Raw genomic sequence first — 23,820 nt, forward strand, 5'->3', positions numbered from 1 at the left:
GAAAGTACTTAATGCCCGGTAATAATTTTGATTTCCATTCATACTTCCATTGAATAGGTTGAGACAAATCCCCATGAAAAGTTCAATCTCGTTCTAGAATTTCCCTCAGAGATCCTTCTATTTGAATTCCTGAGAGTAGCGAGTCTACAAGAGTGAGTCATCCATAATCAATGTAAGGCCACTGTTCCACACTGACACATTCGTCTTGTCAAATTTGCAAGACAAAAAGACATGCGCCTTTCAGAGTGAAGTAGTCATAATAATAACAATAATAAAATAGTTGGAAGATCATCATAACATTCATTTCTACCGCAATCTGTTGGACCATCTTTTATTTTATTTTTTTCCTTTTTTTGATAGATATAAGAGATTTTGTCAAGGAAAACAGAAACAAAGAAAAAACAATGGAGATCAAGAAGATCCGCCAAACAGAGAAGCAATCTGTTGCAATGCCAACATCGAAGATCAAACAAAATTACAATCTCAAATAACTACCACCATGGCTCTTATGCATCCATATACACATTCATAAAAAATATAAAATCCTTCTATGCACGCTTATTCACATCTACTAATTATATATGAAAATAGGTACCTAGTCTTATGCTTAGTGTTTGTTTGCATAAAACATATATAATGGGGGGACATGTATGTAAAAAAAATGGGAATTCATGAAGGTCTTACATATTGGCAGATCAAAAGACAATCATCCTCATCTTCCATCCCCGATAATCTCATTGAGCATTGGTTGACTAGAGCCATTCACTGGCGAATAGTCACCAACAGGGTTCGGAGTTGATGATGAGCCATGCTGGCTACTAGTTCTTTCGATTGAGGCTTTGGAAGTATCTTCACTCATAAAGCTACTTAAATCATTAAACTGCCAATCTGTCAAGTATCCAGGCTTCGATGTGACGGTGCTTACTTCAATATCTCCTGATAGCATGGCCACAACACGTGACATTGACGGGCGTAGCATTGGTGATGCTTGTGTGCACAAAAGTGATACTCCTAGCACTTTCTTTGCTTCTTCTTCATTGAATTCAGATAATGTTGGATCCACCAATTCTATTGCACGATTATTTTCATGTAGATACCAAGCCTGGGAAATTTAGCAAAATGACAATACTGGTTAGGGGACCATTTTTTCATGGATGAAATTTCAAAAGAAAGGACTGATTGCATAGATTTTGTTTTTTCAGAAAAATCAATTTTTGGGAAAATAGTCCGAAGAAAATGGATTTCCTCTTCCTATTTTTGCTGCTGTTTGATTGCACTTGGAAACATGTAGAAAATAGAGTAAGTTTTAGTTTTGAAGGTCGGGGTAATCAAGAAAGAATAAGAAAAGGATTTTCCACACTGAATATAAAATCATTTTCTCAGGGAAAACGATATATGCAAATCATATTCATGCACCTCCAAAATCACATTTTCATGGGAAAATCATTTCTTCGCCAATTTACGCTTGCAATCATACAAAGACTTTTAGTATTATTTTTCATACCCATTCAAGAAGATACATCTTCTCTTTGTCCAAGCTCAAGTCAGAATTTGGCCTCCCACAGAGAACCTCAAGAGCAACAACCCCAAATCCAAATACATCAGCCTTTTCTGTTAGGTGCCCGCGCATAGCATACTCCGGTGCTAGATAGCCACTTCAATGATAAAAAGAAGTCGGTCATTAATTTGAAATATAAAACAAACAATTTAAGTAAAGAAATGGAAAAAAGTTACATTGTTCCAGCAACCCGAGTGCTTATGTGGGTCTTCTTGTCATCGTATAGCTTGGCCAAACCAAAATCTGAAATTTTGGGGTTGAGATCGGCGTCGATAAGAATATTACTGGCCTTGACATCTCTATGTACAATTCGGGGCCTCGATTCCTCGTGAAGATAAGCTAGACCCCTCGCTGTTCCCAAGCATATATCATAGCGAGTTGCCCAATTAAGATGCAAACCACTCTTTCCTGTTCATGCATACCAAATGTAGCAAAGTGTCCTTTAAGAATTACATTGATGTGAAAAGAGGTTACTATGAATCTTAGAAAAGTTTATAGTTCCAACGAAGGATCTTACCAAAGAGTGCTTGATCAAGGCTCTTGTTCGCTAAGTACTCATAAACTAGGAGTCTTTTATCTCCCTCGATACAACATCCATACAATTTCACAAGATTACGGTGTTGCACAGCTGATATGGTAGCAATTTCTGTTACAAACTGACTTTTTCCTTGGTGGGATGATACCGAGAGTTGCTTCACAGCCACAATTCTCCCGTCAGGAAGTTTTCCCTAAAAGAGTTTCACAATTCAACCAAAAAAGTTAAATGAATAATATTGTAATGTGTCTAGTAAAATATAAAAGCTCAGAAAAATGTATCAACCCATGCATTACTGATTCATGCTGTGTAGTGTACGACTGTATCAAATAATTAATATTGTTCTTGGGTTTTCGATATGTGCTTTTATGCTTCTTATATAGTATTCCTTGATTGAAAAGTAAACTTACCTTATAAACAGGTCCAAATCCTCCCTCTCCAAGCTTATTTGCAGGGATGAAGTCTTCTGTAGCAGTCCTCAACTCTTCATAAGTAAACGTATTTGGTCTAGAAGCTATTCCAAGTAGTACTGCAAATTCAATATGAATGGTCTGTTATGGCTATGCATCTTTATCCAAAAAAATCCCTTTATTATTTTCTTTTAGTGAAAGAACGGAAGGGTGTTTTTGTCATTGTACAATGAAAATTTTGTAAATATCAAAAATCTCAATAACGTTAAAATAAAAATAAAAAAGGTATTTATTGCATAGATTTAACAAGCACCCATAGACTTTATCAACTAATTATTTAGGAATATTAGAGTTACCTTCATCTTCATCATTGCTTCGACGCTTTCTTCTTCGAATTAAAGAAAAGACCACAAAGACAGAAACAAAGCTTACGACTCCAACAGCAACAGCAATCCCCACAATCAGACCTGTTCTATTCTTCTTATTCGTAGTATTTGGTGAGGTATTCCTAACGGTGGGTGTGAAATCTGAAGAACTTAGTGGTTAATATCATCAAAGAATCATCAATTCTACAGCTTAAAATTTGTAATTTTTCGTATCTTTTCTAACATATTACCTGGAGTAGCACTGATGGCCGAAATGGTAGGCCCATATGTACCTTGAGCAGGTATGCAACATGTCCCTTTTCCAGCCCAAAATAGATGGATTTCAAGGAAGTTCTCAGATACCTGAGCCGTGAATGGTTTTCGAACAACTGTGAAAGAGGTCCCGCCTGCTTCCTTACGTATGTCAAAGTCTTTTTGCACCAAGTTTCCCTAAAGCATTAACAAGTAGAAAACTTCAAAATCAATTGTGATCCTTGGGACCATGGTTTTAAATCTTGTCTGGGACTGAGATGAATTGGAGTCATCTTTAGTATCGTCCATGAGCGAGACGGACGGACATGGCGTCTCACGTTTGAAGAATCTTGCGAGACAAACGCGATGACTCGGACGATATTTTGAAAATCTCGTCCGACTCAACTGAGATTGTATACTGTAACAATTTTTTTTAAAATTTAAATAATTATTATCTAAATAAAATATGATTTTATGAATAAAGAGCTTCTAATCTACCTTATTTTATAAAGAATTGATAATAATTTTCATATATATATAGGTTCGGCAGCCAGTGTTAGGAAGCCAACGATTTGTCCTATATGGCTTAAAAGTTTCGGATTAAGCTGATTCTTTTGTAAGGATTATCTCTATTATGAGGAGATCATCCTCACTAAAAATCAGCCCAATCTCAACCTTATAGGCCCATCAAAAGTGATGAGAATTGTGGACCGATAATTTGTAAACCACTTTTGACGGATTTAGAAGTTTCAGATTGGGCTGATTTTTTGTGAGGATGATCTCCTCACCCTAGAGATCAACCTCAAAAAATCAGCTCAATCCAAAACTTTTAAGCCATATAGGACAAAATTGGCTCCCTAATGTTGGCTGCCGAATGCAACCATATATATATATATATATATATATATATATATAACTGTAAACCGAGTTAAACAGTTTATCTTGACCAAGACATATATATATATATATATATATATATATATATATTGTAAACCGAGTTAAACGGTTTATCTTGACCGAGACGATTCGGTCTCATCCAAGAACAATACAAGACATCAAACCGAGTTTCGACACCATGCTTGGGACACAAAATTTGGGTACAAATGTCAAAAACACAAACCTGAAGATAGATATCAAAAACACGCCTTCCAGTACTCTCCCACCTATTAGAATCTGGGAAATCTGTCTCTGCAAATTGCAGGACTACAGTGTAATTTCCATTCTCAAGTCCCAGGCCATAGTATCTTAGTGATCCCGGGGATATCCTTGCTGTTTGGAACAGCTCCGAGTCTAAAGTATTCGGGAATTGAGATTGATGCGATCGGGTATATGATGCATTGTTGTTATCAGCAAACCTTCCAGTGTTGCTAACAGCCCACTGGTCTCCGTCATTCACAAAATACGAAGCTGGGCCAAGTGTGGCATTGTCCCTCTGAAACACAGTCCTATCTGAAGACGTAATCTGTTGCCCACCACACTTGACGGCAAAGGAAGAATCTGCAAATCAACAACATTCAAGATTTACTTGCTACATCTCTGAATATTGTTATGACATCAAGGTGTGTATCTAGACCAACAATGATTGAGTATATATAGCAATATCTTCAAAATCTCTGCAGAAGGAAAGAAGAAAAATATCACTTACAGCGTGGACTGCCCCGATTGCATGGAAAATTCCGTTGAAGACAATTCAATCCTGAAGACAAAACACTGGATGCAAAAGAATAATGTATCTTGATTAAAAGAAACCAGGGTGTAATGAAGTTGTACACGCATAATCTATGAAGATTCAGTGCAAAATGGCTACATGTTTAAAGGAAAAAAGATTTCTTGCTTCTCTCTTTTTTTCCCTCCTAAATTGTCACGTCTTACATGTATTGGAATCGCATGAATCCACTTCTCCATATATATATCACATAGTTTAGTTTGACATGGGCATGTGGGTTGCACTTGGAGATGAGCCAAGGAAGATTTTTGTGTGACTGATCTCCATGATGAGGAGATCCACCTCCACCAAAAAAATCAGCGATTGACTCATGAGGACCCTGGTCGTATCATTTGGTGTGTAAGAAAAAAGTATGAGTGATACTACTTCTTATGCAAGCATTGGACGCTACCAACCTCCAATGCCTTGCTTTTTTCCATTATTATTATATATATAAAAAAACGAAGACCCTTTAAAGCTAACTTTGTTTGATGTTTAATGGCAAAAAACATGGGCTTTAGTCTCATTGTGCAATGCCAACTTTGTACATAGCTTCATGAAGCTTTGTGATATTCATGAAAATGCCATTTCTCACTGAGAATAAAGCCTTGTCCTTTCAATACTAGAAAACAAAAATAAATTCCTTTTTTCACTAAAAAATAAAAGAACTAAGGGTATTATTTGAAAAGAAAAACATGGAAGCCCCAATGAAGAATTGGACAGGTAGCATTCGGCAGCCAAAACTTAAGGAGCTCCTATATGGTTTAAAAGTCTTGGAATGGGCTGATTTTTTGTGATGATGATCTCTATGTGAGGAGATCATCACAAAAAATCAGCCAAATCCTAAACTTCTAACCCTATCAAAAGTGGTTTACAAGTTGAAGAATTGTGGAGCCTCAACTTTTACCATTAATTTGTAAACCAGTTTTGATGGGGTTAGAAGTTTCAGATTGGGCTATATTTTGTGATGATGATCTCCTCGCCTTAGAGATCGTCCTCACAAAAAATCAGCCCTTTCCGAATCTTTTAACCCATATAGGACAAAACTTTGGCTTCATTTTGGCTCCCTAAGTTTTGTGTAGAAGAGCAAACAACAGGTTGATTTTCATATATTATATCATAAATGTGAACAAGGTATTAACTTTTGACATCATTTTTTATCAACAGGGAAATGGAAATATTTGTGGAGATCAATACAATTTTCTTAGGAATGATGGGAATATTGTGGAAACAACGGGTGCGATTGATTGCGCTTCAAAACGCAAATTTATCGGCGTTTGCGTCAAAACGCGGGATTTTAATTTTTTTTGAGTGTTTGATACAACGTTAAAACGCAGCGTTTTGAAGTTTTTAACGCAGTTTTATCATTTTTACCGCTGTTTTGAAAAGCGGGTGTGAGGAGCTTCGCGCAACCGCGTTAAAACGCGATGATATGAAAAGACTGTTATGCCCTTCGACTTTTTTAACATTTACATCCCTATCCGCGATTTTAACCTCGTTCACATTCACCATTCAATTTCACAGCCGACTGATCTCATTGAAGACGACGACCAGCCGACCGCTCTCATCGACGACGACGACCACCGAATCGCCGATCTAACTCTTTGACGACGACGACGACGCCGGTAACTTTGTTCAAACGAAACCCATCGACGACGACGCCGGTATCTTTGTTCAAACGAAACCCACCGACTTGAAAAACCCACCGTCGATCGACACCATTCATCTCTGTGAGCTCTCTCTCTCTCTATCTCATCGATTTCACTATCTATTTTTGACGAAATTGCATATTAACAGAAATTTTTCTGTTAGGTTGTAATTTTTTGGTTGATTTTTATTAAAATAAATTTTTGTTAGAAATATTTGTGAATGATTGTTGTTCATTAACGCCTCTTAGAAATTTTTTTGTTAGAAATTGCATCGATTAATGCCTTTTAGAAATTTTTGTTAGAAACAAGCAATATTTGTTACGAAAGAAGAAAACATTTGGGATATTGAAATTGATTGGGCCTTTACAATGTTGGGATTTCAGCTTTGGGGAGGATTTTATTACATATGACCTTGGAAATTTCTCCCCAATTCAATGAGAGTAATAGCTCACCTTAGAAAAAATTTCAGCTTTGGGGAGGATTTTCATGAATGGCGAGATCATGCCATGTCCACAGCTTTAGAAAAAATTTCAGCTTTAATTTCAAAGCTTTTCTATTATTCTTTATGCTCATAATGCCTACGCCTATATGTTTATGTCATCCAATGACTAAGTGCCATGTTGACTAATACTACTATCTTTTAACCAATGAGATCATGCCATGTGGACTATTGTAACTTTGTCATACATTCGTGGCTCATCCTACATTAGGAATCGAACTTATCTAATATTTTGATCCAACATTTATGGATTCTTTTATTCCAATACAATCCAACTGCAACAAGGATTGGAATATAATTAAACTTGAGGCTGCAAATGCCCCTTGTAAAGAGATTCCATTTTATAATATTTTTAATTATTAAAATATATTGACTTTTTAATATTTTTACTAATAATATGAAGTAGTGTTCATCGGCCAACTAGATCATTTATTAGCTAATGTGTCTTAATTAGTGGTTGTCTTTGGAGTTCTTTCCCTGTGTTTTACGTGTCTTGTTGTGCGTAACTTGATATCGGAAGGTTTTTTACTTTTTTTACTGTTTTCTCTCTCTCTCTCTCTCTGTTTTTGTCTTCTCTCTGTTTTTATAAAGGTAGTGTGGTGTAGTGTGATTTATACAAATTGAGGGACTACGTGGAATTCACAGAGTCTCATTTTTTTTAATTAATAAAGGTCTTAATTTTAATGGGTGGAGCAGCTTAGAGTTTACATTGGTAAGGAAATTATCATTTTGCCCTTTTTTTTAACCTTTATAATTCTTCTGATCTAAGAAAGGTTGTTTACTTGAAAGTCAATGGAGGAAGGATAGGATGAACCTAGAACTAGTAGTTATAACTTATGGGTTATATGTATCACATTCATATTTTGTGGTCCATACTCCCTAACACCAAATAAATATAGCAAATTAAATTGATGGCACACTTTGACTTCAAGATGTTGAAGCAGCCGCTACTACACCGTCCAAAATTTAAAAAAATACTTTTCTTGACTAATAGCCATGAAAGAAGTCATGTTTTGCTCGGAGACTCTCAGTGCTTGCCATGTCAACCATATAGAAGTAGTTTTGTATTTTTATAAATCACAGTGCCATTCAATCCACGTGGGTACATGTGATTGGTGGATCCCAGATTTGAGCAAATGAAATTATTACACCTGTCTTGCATTTACATAATTTTAAAAGTTAAAAAAAAATTAAAATAAGATAATTTTTCACCATTGGATTTGAATTGTAAAATTTGGGATCTAAGTAGTCGTTCATTTCCAACACTTTTGATCAGGTTAAAAAAGAATTTTTTTTTTTTTTTTTTTAATATGATCTAGACCTTGGACTGTAGAGGACGGGGGTGTTATTTGACCTATGTGACAATCCATGTGAGTTAAACGAGTTTAGTAAGATCAGGAGTGTGATTATGTTAGTAAAGCTAGCTTAACTCAAAAGAAAAGAAAAGAAAAATGCTACCACAGTTTTGTATTATATTAACTATGATTATTATGTTTAAATGATGTCAGAATCTAAATGTGGTGGTTGTGGATGTGTTATGTATATACGATGTAATGTGGATGTGCTATGTAAAATGTGAAATTTGGATTGAATATTATGCAAGTATTTTGTTTATCAGGAAAATTTCATATGTTCAATTTCAAGAGGAGATGCTGTCGAAATTTTTATAGAATTTTATTATATTTATCTATATTTAGTGTAATTATATATTTATAGGGGTATTTTAGTAATTTTTGATGCATTCTGCGTACATTATGTTGGATTGTGTATTATGCAGGTATTTTGTTTATCAGGAAAATTTTATATGTCTATTTTTAAGAGGAGATGCTGCCGAAATTTCTATAGAATTATAAATTTTTCTATAATTTTTTATAGATTTATAAACATTTTAAAATTAAAAATAATTATTTTTTTTAATTTTTTATATATTTTTATTATATTATATATATATTTAGTGTAATTATATATGTATAGGGGTATTCTGGCAATTTTTATGCATTCTGGTTGCATTATCAACCTTAAGGGCATTCTGGTCATTTTACCCTACTACAGCAGATTTTAGAAGCTGTATCAAACAGTCCACAGTCAGATTCTAGTCAACAGCACAGCAGTTTTAAAAAGCTCTATCAAACAAGTTTTTCAGCTTTTCAGATTCTGACAGCAGATTCAGACAGCAGATTCTGACAGCAGAAGCTGACAGCAGTTTTAAGAAGCTGAATCAATCGCCCCCAACATAAATTCTGAGGAAATTATTATTAAAATTATAGAAAATAATTAAACAGTTTAATATACTCCTAAGTTATCAAAATACCATAAACAACTATATGGAATGTGAAGATAAAGACCAACAATGTTCTACTACACTTTAACACAAGTATTTGAGAACATGGAAGGAACCAACTTAGTAAGTTGGTAAATCATAAGTGGTAATTTTAGAAACTTTGCTTCAAAACTTTACTTCATGTGTTTATCTACCAAAAAAAAAAAAAAAAACATAGAATCACAAAATACCTTTTGTCCTATAAATCATTTCAAAAATATCGCTTATTCACCATCCCAAGTTGGAGAAAGGTGCACATATCATTGCCTATGCTAATGCAATGCAACATCAGAAAGGGGCATCTCATAAGCTAAGGAGCCACCCTGACACCACCAACACATGGGGAGATTGAGACGAGCATTAATTTTGGAATCTTCTCCTATTAAATCATGTGGCAACACCTCCTTTTGTCCAAGTAGTGACTCCTCAAATAGAGAGACACCCATTGGGTATTACATCGCAACAGCTAAAAGCAGGTGATATAGATAACATTTTAGAATGCCAAAATATGTGCATTATATGGCATCTAGATAATGTACCTGTTGTTTGAACTATCAATTGTGAAGTTATTCACCACCAAGTTCCTACATAAAAACCACAAATGAAACACAATTTCAGTGCTATGGTTATCCTAGAAGATATATTTTACATAAGCATATACTAAAAAGTGTAACTTTTGTATAATTATAGAAAAATGAAGCATTAGTTTTCTTTTATAAGTAGTTGACTTATAAAAAGAAAAGAGAAAAGCCAATCCTAAGAAGTAGTGAAGATCTAAAAAGGCTTCAAAGAAACAATAAATTGACACTCCAGGGCAAAAGATCTGAACAAAACTCTACCCTCCTCCATAAAAAAAAGATTTAATATAAATAAATCCCCAATGAAGGTCTTAGATTATACTCATTTAGATGCCTTCAAGTACATTTGTCATTCCGTTTTTCGTAAGTAGCCAATAGCTTGAATCATCTTCCCTTTTCCATCAAACAGCCTTCTATTTTCAATTTTTTTCCCCATAAACACCAACAAACAACAAACAAAAAAAAAACTTCTAAAGCAACCGACCTTTAGAAGAAAAAAAGCACAAGTAGACAACATCTATAATAGCCGATGTAGGCATCGCCAATGATGAACTCATCCCAAATCAGCGATCAAGAATAAGTCATCAATCTCATTACAAATTGTCAAACTCTACTTGGTTGGTGGATGATACATCATAAGTTGGGGACTTTTGAACTAATTATGACAAACTTACTAGACCACCTAAATCTTATAGATCAAGGTACTAAATGTCAATGTGGAATGTGAAAGTGAATGTCCATAACAATTGTTAGTTGTTACACAGTGAGGGAATTATGCACGAAGATGAGCATGATTATGTTACTTGAAAAACACAATATAATTGTTCATAAATCCTTGTTTCTCGAGAACCTTGAACTTGATAAGTGACACTTGCCTCATAAAATTCACTCTCTTTTCTAACCTTCTTTTATCATAACCTAATATAACCTTTCAAAAGTCTTTGCATATGCAAATCAATTAATTCAGACACCTCCAGAACTATATAGGTTACTAACTATGATGTACATGCTTACTTATATATTTTCTTATTTTTAAAAATTTGTAATTAGTAAAATATTAATAATTTCACATAATTAAACAATCGACTAAATGCATGTGCTCACATACTGACTAAATGCATGTGCTAACATACTTATAAGAGATTGAATACATGTATTGTAGCATTTTCATAATTGTTTTCCAACGTTATAAAATAAATATAATTTAGTTTTCTATTAAACAATCCATCAAAAAAAAGTTTTATAATAAACAAAGTTTATGTTAATTAATTTTTTTTGTTCATTCTAGGTTATTTGGGTTTGTTGGGTTCATTTCTAGTGGCCCCAGGTTGGTTTGACAAATAAGCGGGAGCAGGGGCAGTTTTGTTTGTTAGTAGGATTGGTCCTAGAGTCCCCTCATTAAGCTTTTACGCCTCGCTAAGTAGGCAACAAGGGCCATATGCGCGATGAGGAGGCTAATGAGTATTGGCCGAGTGGAAGGTTTGAGGTCAGAGGAGCAAAAGTGGTTGAAGGCCAATCAATTGAGGAATTATCTAAATGGCTTTTGGATAATATTTTGGATGTGGGGCTATTGGTCAGTATGTCTATCCCTGGGAAAGAGCATGATGCTAAGGTGAATCGCCCTGGGGAGGAACACGGAGATTGGATTGAGCTTTGCTAAAATATTAGTGTCGATGCAGGATGGATGGAAAAATGTTGATGTGTCGACGGCATCGAATGTGGGGAACCCAATGCTTCAAAATGAGGCTCTGAGGTTAAGCATCATGAGACCTTTGTGGGCCATCAACGATAAGAGGATTTCAAGGTGAATGGAAATGTTGGTTAAAGGAGTTTAAAACTTCGACGTTAGTGATCTTTTTTATGAGATCGGTTTGGGAAGGAGGTTGGGGCATTCTATCATGAATAACAATGACAATTAAGATCTTTTCTAGGAATGTTAGGGACGATAGGTCTAAAATGTTTCTGGTCAAATCAATGATTCTTTACATGCGTCCACATAAGGTGGTGCTTCAAAGACCAAGCTAGTTAGTTTTGATGAGCGATTAGTTACAGAGCTAAAAGAAAGCAAGGATAAAGGTTGGTATCATTGTCCTATTATTGGCATAGTGGGGTAAATGATAATAAGTTCATTGTGGTGGAAGATGTACTTGTTGGAGTGCTTTCAATGCTTGCTCTATGCAAGCTCATTGGGGAATATTTTTTGTGGGTGTTTCATTGGAAGGAGCTTGATGGTGTTAAATGTATTGGGACCTTCCTCAATGCTTAGGAGGGGACTTCGATGTGATCTAGTTCTCCATTAAGAAGAATGTTGGCTCTAGCCTTACCTCAAATATGGGAAGTTTGTTAATAGTTCTCTGATTGATTTACTTCCTTGTGGTAAAATTTTTACCCGGTCAAACAATCTAGAGAATCCATTGCTTAATAGGCTAGATTGATTTCTTGTTTCCTACAATTAGGAGGAGCATTATTGTTCAATTTGTAAGGAATGTTTTCCTAATCCGGCATTGGATCATTGTCACATTATGCTTCTAACCAATATTGTAAGAAGTTGTCACATTGCTTTGTTTTGAGAATATGTGGCTGCAGCATCAAACTTCAATGATGTTTCAATATTTTAGAAATGTTACCCAAAACAATCTTGAATGCACACTCAAATCTGATAAAACAACATAACAGATTCATAGATCTAATGCTTTTACGAAACATCCTCCCCCCCCCCCCCCCCCACACACGCACACAGCACACAAACAAACAAACAAATTCATCGATACCTTGAAAATAGTAGAAAATCCCATGTACAACTTTGATCTGCTCTACCACTCAAAAGAAAAAAAAAATGTTCGCAGGTTTTTGTTCAAATGGTCTATTTGTTTTCACATACATGTAGGAATCAACTTCTAGAGATACAATGGAGTTTAGTTTTTTTTTTTTTAAGGGCTGAAATGTCCAATTTCCCTAAATTCCGAAAAGGAATGGAAAGCAATGTCAAAGCTTCAGTGAAAATAATGTCATAACAAAATTTTGTAAGTTAATGTAATATCACCACAATGACAACCTATGGCCATGGAAATCATGGCCATTATAAAAGATAAAAGTCATAATTCCAATATCCAACCAATGATTATTGCACTCATTTTCTTCAAACTTACAGTTGCAAATTTGGTTCAATAACCCAAGAAGGAAGGCTTCCCGAAAATCCATTGTATGACAAATCTCTGTAGTCACAACATATAAGCCATCATCAATGTCACTCCACCAAACTAACGAAACAATCTGAGTTAAATTAGACACTAGAAAAATGTGTGAAGTGACATCCATTGTCATTCTTCTAATTTTTCACAATTTATTGTCAACTCTATAATCTAATTTTCCATGTATCATCGAGTGTAATTATTCGTATCCATAAGATGAAAAAAGAAAAGCATATACTGAATAGATTTTAGGATATTAATCAAATATAGGGATGACATAAGACTGAAACCGACCCATCTCCATCATCTAATGCCTTTTTCAAATTATGGGTTGACAAAATGAAAAAGAATTCATTAATCTCGGTATCATTAAGCAACGAGACGGATATACACTATGTCTCAGATTTCATATCATCTCGCAAGATAAACGAGATGTCTCGGACGATATTTTGTAAATCTCAGCCGAGTCAGTAAAACTTGACCGAGTCAACTGAGATTGTGTATATTTTGATTAAAATAGTTTACTTTTTTAGAATTTAAATATTTTTTATATACGTAAAACATGATTTTAGGACTAAAAATCTTCTGATCTACTTTATTTTATTAAAAAAATTATAATTATTTTCATTTAAATATATATGAATAAATGATTATAAACAGAGTTAAAGGGTTCATCTCGTCCAGGATGATTTGTGTCATACGATACAACTCGGACTCATCCATGGACTAGGCAAGATGTCAAACGAGTTTTGAAACCATGATCTTATTTCATCGTACATTTTCATGATCTAGATCTACTCACAAAACATAGAATAAGAAAAAAGAAATGATAATAGCAAGATATGTTAAATTTACAGAGACAAAAAGCACTAATGAATAATTTAACAAAAGTAGATCGAACATAAGTCAGATGAACATACATATTTCTAAGTGACAGAATTTTCCGGGGAGGCAAATTGCCAGATAATCGATTATTTCCCAGAAACCTGTACATGGGGGAAGTATATCAACACAAATTAATTAAGAAGAATATGTATGAACTTAGGAAAGATATGAAAGAGTTCGGCAAATTAGGTTTTCCTTACAAATAAGATAGTGAGCTCAAATTGAAGAGAGACTCTGGAAGTGCTCCAGTTAGATCATTGAAGCTCAAATCCCTATAAAAGTAGAATAATCATGCAAGTAAGCAAAAAAAATAGAAGTAAGAAATAATCGATGACCAAGAAAAATATCTTACAGATGCGCCAAACGTTGGTACTCTCCAATATTGGATGGAATAGTACCAGATATATTATTATTCCTCAAGATCCTACAAAACATGCACATCTTATCATTAGAACATTTTGAGATGCAAAGGCAAATAAAAGAAAAAATAAACATATAAATTAGTAAATACTATATGGATCAAAACCATGTTGACTTACAAGGTTAGGAGAGCCTTCATATTCCTAATAAATGCTAGAGAGGAGCTCCCGTTGGATAAGTCGCTTATTCGCCTATAAGATTGTATATAGTCAATGAAATAAATTTTACACCAAAGTTCTATACTTCATAATATATATGACCATGTAGAGCCTCAAACGAGGTCCTCATTTGAGCCACATTGACTACCTTGCTAGCCCAGATGTACCTTATCCCTCTAGAGTTGATGGTCTAGATTAGGATTATTTTTTTTTAAATATTTTTGCCTGATTGTCGGCTTTGAAAAATGGATGGTTACTAACCCCAAAATTTAAAATCAAAATCCAACAGTGAAAATATATTTTTTTTTCTTTTTGGAGTTCTTAAAAGTTTGCGCTTCAAATCCATGTGGCACCAAATCATGTTTTTGGGTGCCACAATATTTCTGCATTACAAGTCTAGATATGTTAACACGCTATTTTTGGCATACAAAACACATGCTCATGAGGGGAGGGGATGGGGGGCATAGAGATGAGTTAAGGTTTGGTTTCCGTTGAAGACGGTTTTCTCACCATGGAGATCTCCATCACAAAAAGATCAATTTTTTTTTAAACTTCTAACCAAACCAAATGTCAAGTTCAAGTTAATGGTAAATGGACAAACATTATTTTTAGAATTTGGATTCTATTTTATATGACTACAAATGCTTGAAGGAGCTGATTTTTACTAAGGATGATCTCCATGGTGAAGAAATCATCTTTGTTCACGTGTGTGTGTGTGTGTGTGTGTGTATGTGTGTGTATAAAGTGAAAATAAGTAAAAGACTATAACACTTACAAATCAGTCATCAAGGTTAAATTAGAGAATGTAGAAGGTATTGAGCCATTGAAAGAGTTCCCTTGAAACCTCCTACAAAAACATTTGCAAGTTAGATGATTATTAAGCGAGAGGAAACTGATAACTAATGTATACTAAAATACCTAAAGGTATAGAATGCCATAAGATGTAATATTGTTAAGGAAATTAATTTTGATTTTCCAAATATTATCATTAACAATTAATAAAACTAACCATTAATAAAGAATTAACACATAATATGGGTGACAATGCATCACTATACAGGACAAAATAATGATACATAAAACAAAACCTCATATTCAAATGTATTTGACTATCTGTCATTTATCATTAAATGCATGGTGAATTAATGGTATAATTGTTTGGAACCACACGTTGAATTGCAAAACTTCTTATTTTAAATAAATTGTTATGCCAATACAAGTTTTAACAAAGAACTTGTATTCAGTGTAAGACCACACCGAAAATGTTTACATTCACCAATTTAGTTAGGTGCTTCTCCACGGAGACCATTTTGTAAATTTTCATATTTTTTGGGTTGCAACACACAAGGCATTCCCTTTAAATCTAAGCCTACATGAGCCTTTCATCTTCCCCCTTTCGATTGTATGTAGGCATTATATAGCCATTAATATAGCTCACTGCCTAGATCCAATAAATTACCATATTGCATGCTAATCCATAATCCGGTCCATTATAACCCAACCTTTATAATCAACGTGACATGAACAATGGCATCCACCGTAGTATCATAAACTCCATCACACCATTATGGTGTTACAACATATACTTTTGAACCTTGGTCTTCGCCTCCCTATTCTTCTACAAAAACTATGATCCTTCAACTGATTTCTTTTGTGTAGGTCTACCACGGGCTCACACAAAAGCTCCTAAAATGAACATTATTAACACTAGTTAAGATTTTCTACCATTTACAAAAAGGTCCTCTTAGATAAATTATGCTTCTTTATGTAATTAATTGAGGTAAAAAGCTCATCTGGATTTTGTTTCCTAGTAAAAATCATTGGCAAAATGCAAAACTTCTACAGAATTTACAACATTTTTTATGAAGAGATCATAAAAAGGTAGATAATCCAATTCAAACTTACAATTGTTCCAAATTTATCAAATTCCCCAACTCTGAAGGAAGCGGTCCTGAGAAGTTGTTTGAACTAAAAGACCTGGGAAAAAAAATTTAAACCATCCAAATAAATATGATGGATTGACCATTAGCTAGAACTTTTACATTCCAGAAAATGATGATTGATCATTACGGTAATGCATCTCAAGGTCCTCATACCATCCAAGAGGCAATTCATTAATCAAAAGGTTTAGAATACAAGCTATCGAGTGTATATTTTCTTCAATCTCGGGTGTGTCATACCCCAATTAAGCACTGTGACCCTCTTATATTCATAGTTCTCCCCTTCTCCCACAAATCAGTCTTTAGGAGTAGTTGGTTGGTTAACATGGTATCAGAGCGCTAGGTTCGTATAAGTCAAGGGTTCAAATCTTTCCACCCTTATGGGTGAGGGGGAGTGTTGAGTGTATATTTTCCTCCACTATCGGGTGTGTCATACCCCAATTAAGCCCCCTTACCCTCTTACATTCATAGTTCTTCCCTTCTCCAAAAGATCGGTCTTTTGGAGTAGTTGGTTGGTTAACACAAGCATTGGTGATCACTGACAGATATGATTCCAAGCAAACTTGTAGCTAACATAGGACTTGCACTAGAATGGTACAAATTTGTACCAAAAAAAAAACAGCAACTAAGAGAGAACCAAAAGTCAGAATTAGGAATAGCTTACAGTGAGATTAGATTTGTAAGGTTTCCAAGTTCCTTGGGAAGGTTTCCTGACAATGCATTAATGCCAATAGTCCTAATGACATTTAGAAACATAGAAAAGTTAGCAAATGAGAAATACATGTGTATATATATATTGTGGTGCATATTGGTAATCAAAACATGTCCTTAATAATGAGTTTTAGATCAAAATGGAAGCAAACATACATGTATTGCATATCAGTTAAACTTCCAATGAAAGCAGGAAGGGGCCCTGTTAAGTAATTTTGAGCCAAATTCCTGCAAGAAATAAAGGAAAAAAAAAAATTAATAAATAGTGGTATTTAAAATGTGAATGACACAATGGTCGTATTTTTTTAGTTTTGTTTTTGGCTAGACAAGTGAGATTAGTGTTTAGTAATCAATAGGTGAAGGGCGGGTTTTAAACCTAGGCCGTGGTATCAAAACTCACAAACTTCAACCAACTTAGAACATTGGCACCTTCAAGTATTTGTACGTAAAAGGTAAGTAACACTGTGAATGGGGTAAAAGAGTATTCTTACAAATTGACGAGGGTTGTCAAATTCCTGAGCTCTTCTGGAAATGCTCCAACAACGTTCATGGCATATACTTTCCTTTGAAAGAAAAAAAAAAGATGGAAATACAGACAAATATAATGATGAGTCATGGATCGGACTTGGTCGAACAATTCATACCATCTATGACCGGTAAAATCCTTTAAAATCAGTTTAACTAGATTTAAAAAATAAAATTTTTTATTTAAATAAAATTTTTTATTATAAACAAGATCAATAACTTTTCAATCACAAAACATCATTCTTTTATAAAATAAAAACATTGAAATTTTAGAAGTTAATTTATTCATACTAGCTGGTGGGGTGACGTGTGCATTTGCACATGATTTACAAAAACAGTATTCATATGAGCAGAATTGTCTTTATAATTATTTATATATATATTTTTTATAGATAATATAGCATATGTATCATTTTTAAAAAATTAGAGGGGGTTGGTGTGGCAATAAAACCACTCCAAGATGTGAGTTAATCTTTAGTGATTTACATATGATGAATTGGGATGGCATTAGTAACGTTTGTGTGGCAATAAAATCTCTCTAAAAAAAATTCCTTTTACCTTGGATAAAGAAGATGAAATTGATTCAAGTAAACGAGAGTTAAAACAACCGAAACAAACAAGTTATGAGAAAGATTAAGATTCCCAAACTCTGAAGAAATCAAAAAAGAACATTTTCTAACCTTAAACAACAAATATTATATATCTATATATAGGGTAGTGTTCCTTTGACAAAATCCTAGAAAACATTCTAAACAAAGCATTTTGTCTTATATGGGTTAAAAGTTTCGGAATGGGCTGATTTTTTTGTGAGGATGATCTCTATGGTGAGAAAATCATCCTCACAAAAAACCAGCCCATTCCGAAACTTTTTAGCCATATAAGACAAAACTTTGTCTAGAATGTTATCTAGGATTTTATCAAAATTAATAATCTGACCCACATACATATATATATGGGAAATGTTCAGCACCCAACAATTTGCCCAACATGTTTTGTCCTACATGGGTTAGAAGTTTTGGAATGGGCTTATTTTTGGTGAGGAGGAACCTCACCAAAAATAAGCCCATTCCAAAACTTCTAACCCATGTAGGACAAAACATGTTGGGCAAATTGTTGGGTACCAAACGGATATATTATATACTATATATATATATATATATATATATATATATATATATATATATTATATATATATATATATTATATATATATATATATATATTCTCGCTGAAATTGAAGGAAAGAATTGTTATACTTACAAATGGGTAACTCGGCAAATGGATTGGTTGTTGACATTGAAAGAACAATCACATTTAATGGCGGGATTATAGTCATTGTTGTCGAAGTTTGTTGTGTCAGTGGCGCTACCAGTGCACAATTCTCCGCTTATGTTCCACTGAGTCGACTCAGAAATCCTCCAACGTTGAAATATGGTATTTAAAGCCCTCGCTACATTTACATACATATTAAAAAGTCCACAAAGGTGTTAAAAAAATTGATATTTAATTCTTCCTCAATAATAATAATAATCTTTATTATCTTTTTTATTATAATGAAAGAAGGCGGAGTAGAAGTTGTTTGGCACCAAAATTTGGATTCCAATAATATAATCAGGGTTATTTTAATATAATGTAGTAAAAAAACAATAACATCTTCTAGTTATTATAATAAGAGAAGGTGGAGCTCGACACCAAAAAATTTGAACCTCACAAATGCCCTATTCTTTACATTTAAACTTAATATAATCCTGGTCATTCTGGTAAAAAATCAAAAAAATTGCAAATGATGCAGTGAATTTTCAAAATTCCAAAAATATCCCTTTTAGAGAGATTTTATTGCCACACCAACTTTAGCTAATGCCACCCTAATTCATATATAAATCAATTAAGAATTTGCCCACATCTTGGGGTGGCGTTAGCTAGAGTTGATACAACGATGAAAAATTCTTTTTTAAAAAGGGAAAATTACTTCAAGGACCCTCACGAAGGGACTTCTTTCTAAATAATCCCTAAATTTTTTACGATAGCTTGGTAGGACATTTAGTAAACATTTCCTTTCTGAATGGTCTCTCATTATTGGTGAACGTTATCCAAGTGGAATCTTGTTAGAAAGAAAGGAAAATTTGGGTACGATTCTATCATGAAGAGACCGTCATCTTCCCTGAAAATCTATTTAATGATCTCATACGGGTATGTCTAGATTTGGTTTGAAAGATATGTCCCCCAGAACTCGATCGAGATGCCAAAAATTCAATTTTTTTAATTTATGAAAACGATAAGGTCTAGGGACTGTCAAGAAAAGAAAAGTTTACTAAATGGACTTTTAAGAGACCATCCAAAACTTAGGGACTTTTTAGAAAAAAGTTCTTACGTTGGGATCCTTTTAAGTAATTTTTCCTACATTTTTTTTTTTTTTGATGACTATAAACTTTATTGAAAAAGAGTAATGATCGTTGTGTAACTTGAGGAAAAAAAAAATCTACGGTACTATGCACATGCCACGACACCTGAGTATGTGATATGTTATTTTTTTTTTTTTCTTTTTTTGAGTTTGTTTATCACAACTCAAAAACATAAGGATATTTTTTCTTAGAATTTGAAGATTAAGGCATTTAGATCATTTTTTATTAATCTATTAGAGAATACAAAAACTTGGAGTACGACTAAATAAACTCGGTCAACTAGTTGAGTCAGGTTGAGGACCAACCCTACCTAACCCAAATCAGATTGGTTGGTCGGTCGAGTTGGTTCATTCCTCATTAATACTAGATAATTTAATAACGGTAAACATTTATATAAAGGTTAGTGGTATGTAAATGAACATAAGAAATTATAATCAAATTTAACGAAGAGGATAATGATGATTAACTAATTAAGTTACAACCTCTATTTTCCATTAATTGTAATTTCTAATTATCACAATTTTTCTATATAAAAAAAAATTTTAATTGCAACGTAATTTTGAATAGCAATATAGAATTGCATAAACAAAAGCATTAATAACAAAGTAATTGATTTTTTTATTTTTTATTTTTTTATTTTAAATAATCACAAATCGGATAATCCAATCCTTATGACCGAAGTCAACTCAATTTGATTCAGTCAACACCTAGACCTGATACCGATCCAAATTAGTTGTGTCCGGACCTGACCTTAGTGGGCAAGTTGCAGCCCTACAATAATTAAGAAGACATATGAGACTGTGACATCTGGAAAGCCATACGATGGCTAATCATTTGAAAAAAACTTAAGCTGAAATATTCTAATCCACAAGATCGTAGGACTAAGATGGGACGAAATTCTTAGAGATTGCGCTATAACGGATCCCTAAGAAAAACTATTCAAACGAAACTTGAATCTGCCCTCGACCCTCCAAAGTCCCCTAACAGTATGTTTTGACTTTTTCTTTTTTCTTTTTTGAAGGTGTAAAAACCAAATATCATCTTAATTGTAAACAAAATATATATACATAATTATTATTTTTTATAAAATTTTGTAATAAAAAGTAAAAAAATTATTATATGTTATGAAAGCTGCTATTGACACCCCACCTTTTACTTATTAAATCCCAGTTTCTTAAATTATTTATTACCCCCTAATTAAAGATTAAAACAGATCATTCAGAAATTACAAAATTTTGGTTAAAATTATTACTTCAACATTAAAAAGCATTATAACACATTCAAACAACCTCAACGGTTATTTATAATTAGGGTTATGCTCATATAAAATCTTAAATCTAATAAATATAAATTAAAAAAAGAAAAAAAGAAATAGAATTTCTATTGGCACCCCAACTTTTACTTATTATCAATCATTGACTTATTTTAATTAGGGTGAGATAAGTAAAAGTTGGCGTGCCATCGATAAGATGGTATCATTTTTGGATGAAGTCGTGCACTCGTGCAACACTGGGTACAACACGGAGTTGACCTGATAGTGCACTGCTAATCATAGATTTATTTTCTCGAGATACAAATTAAAAAATCAACGGTTTTCTAGACACTGCCAGGTCAACTCAATGTTGGATCCTGTGTCCAACGCAACGCAGGCAGTAAAGCATTCTCCTTGTTGGATTTTGAGGAGATGTATCTAAAATGATGTTTGTAATTGTAGAGGTCGTCATCAAACATTCATCAACATGTTCTGTAAATCTCGAGGAACATCAGTGGTTTAATTAAAACCCCTAAATAATCCTCTGCTACGCTATCTGACAAAGATTAAAACCTTTCCAATGGACCCACCCATATTTCCCCCCAGATTAAGATCATAATCAGACTTGAAAAACAACTAGAGAGAGAGAGAGAGGTGTACAGTACCTTGTGAAGGATCTGTAGTAGGTTGAGCTTGTGATCTCAGAAGAAGGCATAATACAGAGCATAAAAAGATCGCAAACACATAGTCTCTCGACATGAATCTAATCTCTCTAAATTAAACAAGAAACAAATAGAGATCATAAAACCTCAAACTAGTTCTTCATGGATTTTGAGGGTTTTTTTGGGGGGGGGATTTGGAGTTGCAGAGAAAAATTAATGGGTGAGCGTGAGAATATTGGAAGGAGAAAGTAAATGAAAACAGAACTTTGTCTGTTATTATACACAGCCACAAATGTTGTCGGCTGACATCTTCAATAGCCATCAGAGTAGACTTTGTCTGTTATGTGGAACGATTGACAAACTATATATTATTTTTACACTGTTGTAGGTAATTAATTATTCTAACAAACCCCACTTGAAATCTCGTCCGAGATCGAGATGACTAGTCCGTGTCACCTCGGTATACTCAAGCAAAGAGTTAAACGAGATGACCAGGACAAGATGGTAAAACTTGACCCTCGAATTTTGTATAATTTAATTAAAATAATTATTTATTTTTAAAATTTAATCACTAAACATCTTCAAATCAATCTAATTTCATTATATAAAAAAAAAAAGCTATACTTATTTATATATATGAGTAATAAATATAAACTGAGTTAAAAGAGTTTGTTTTATCTAAAATGAGTTGACTCACCTAGGACAATTCAATCTCTTATATGATAGAGACGAGATATCAAACAAAGTTTTGAGACCATGATATATTCTCTTTATTTGATGAAAAGGTTTAATTTGTGTCAAAGAGTTTTAGGACAAGGACAGCAAATACCTATTTTTCGAAAGAGAACTGACATTGTCACATCAACTTTTATTAATGTTATATCAAGTCTTAGGTAAATCATCAAAGAATTGCACATAGTGTGTGGCTTTAGTAAAAATGGTGTGGCAATAGTAATTCTCTTTTTGAAATTACGTACCGAATAGTCTTCTTCTAAAAAACAAATATAGACTCTTTAGCACTCATTTTATCAAATATTAGTCTAAAAAGGATTTTTAGACTATTAGCTTGTCAATTATTTTTTAGATTTAAAGAAATATGTTTATTTGAGAATATTTGAGATATTCCTATGCTTTAAAATTAATGACATGCCCCTTGACTATGATTATCTCTTATAAATCAATAAAAAAATATATCCCAACGAAAAAAGTAAAAAATAAAACTCTTCTTGAATGTTCAACGAATTGGTTCAACTAAAAAATTAACAAAGTCGAGTCAAATATGATTATATTGATTTTATGAATAACTTTTAATAAATAAATAAAATTATTTTTATTTTTCACATAAATATTAATAATCAAATAAATTGATCAAGCTTGTTGTTTAACTCGTTATATTTTTAGATGAAATCACTCTAAAAAATTGTTAAAAGGGTATTTCAAGTATTTTCCTTGAAAAAACCTTCAAAAATCCTTTATAGATTAATATTTTATTAAGTAGAACTTAAATGGTCTGTATTATTTACTAGGAGACTATTTTGTACATATTCTCAATAAAAAGTCCTTCACAATAATTTTCTCAAGAGTTTTCTCTTCATAGTGGAATTGATGTCGATTCATGGCCTAAATATTAAAGAAATCATGTAAATCTTTTTATTTTATATTTTTTCATGTGTGTTTTCTTTTCTTTTTTTCCATATCATTTTTTATTGATTTTCTTGCACAACTTTCCTTATTAACAAATAGGAAGCATTAGGGATCTTCTTTCTCGAATCATGATTTTGGGAGTCAATTCCCCCAAGAAGTT

At 33.3% G+C, this 23,820-nt stretch overlaps 1 protein-coding gene across 1 annotated transcript; it reads right to left on the reverse strand.

The window, feature by feature from the left end:
- Positions 1 to 465: 465 nt before the first annotated feature.
- On the reverse strand, positions 466 to 22,325 carry LOC147388119 (putative LRR receptor-like serine/threonine-protein kinase At1g56140). The gene is made up of 22 exons (XM_086420285.1): positions 22,020 to 22,325; positions 18,961 to 19,150; positions 17,668 to 17,739; positions 17,333 to 17,404; positions 17,130 to 17,201; positions 16,431 to 16,502; positions 15,301 to 15,372; positions 14,487 to 14,558; positions 14,300 to 14,371; positions 14,148 to 14,219; positions 13,983 to 14,048; positions 13,021 to 13,086; positions 9,833 to 9,877; positions 4,766 to 4,830; positions 4,241 to 4,617; positions 3,120 to 3,318; positions 2,860 to 3,030; positions 2,504 to 2,622; positions 2,076 to 2,286; positions 1,735 to 1,966; positions 1,505 to 1,655; positions 466 to 1,102 (listed from the first exon to the last, which is right to left on the reverse strand). Exons 1-22 carry the CDS (start codon positions 22,111 to 22,113, stop codon positions 713 to 715), a joined length of 2,952 nt encoding a protein of 983 aa, XP_086276411.1. The 5' UTR covers positions 22,114 to 22,325; the 3' UTR covers positions 466 to 712.
- Between the last annotated feature and the right edge of the window lie 1,495 nt (positions 22,326 to 23,820).

This window comes from Akebia trifoliata, chromosome 13 (assembly GCF_017979445.1).
Source record: "Akebia trifoliata isolate Shusen 1 chromosome 13, ASM1797944v1, whole genome shotgun sequence".
NCBI classification, from domain to species: Eukaryota; Viridiplantae; Streptophyta; class Magnoliopsida; order Ranunculales; family Lardizabalaceae; genus Akebia; species Akebia trifoliata.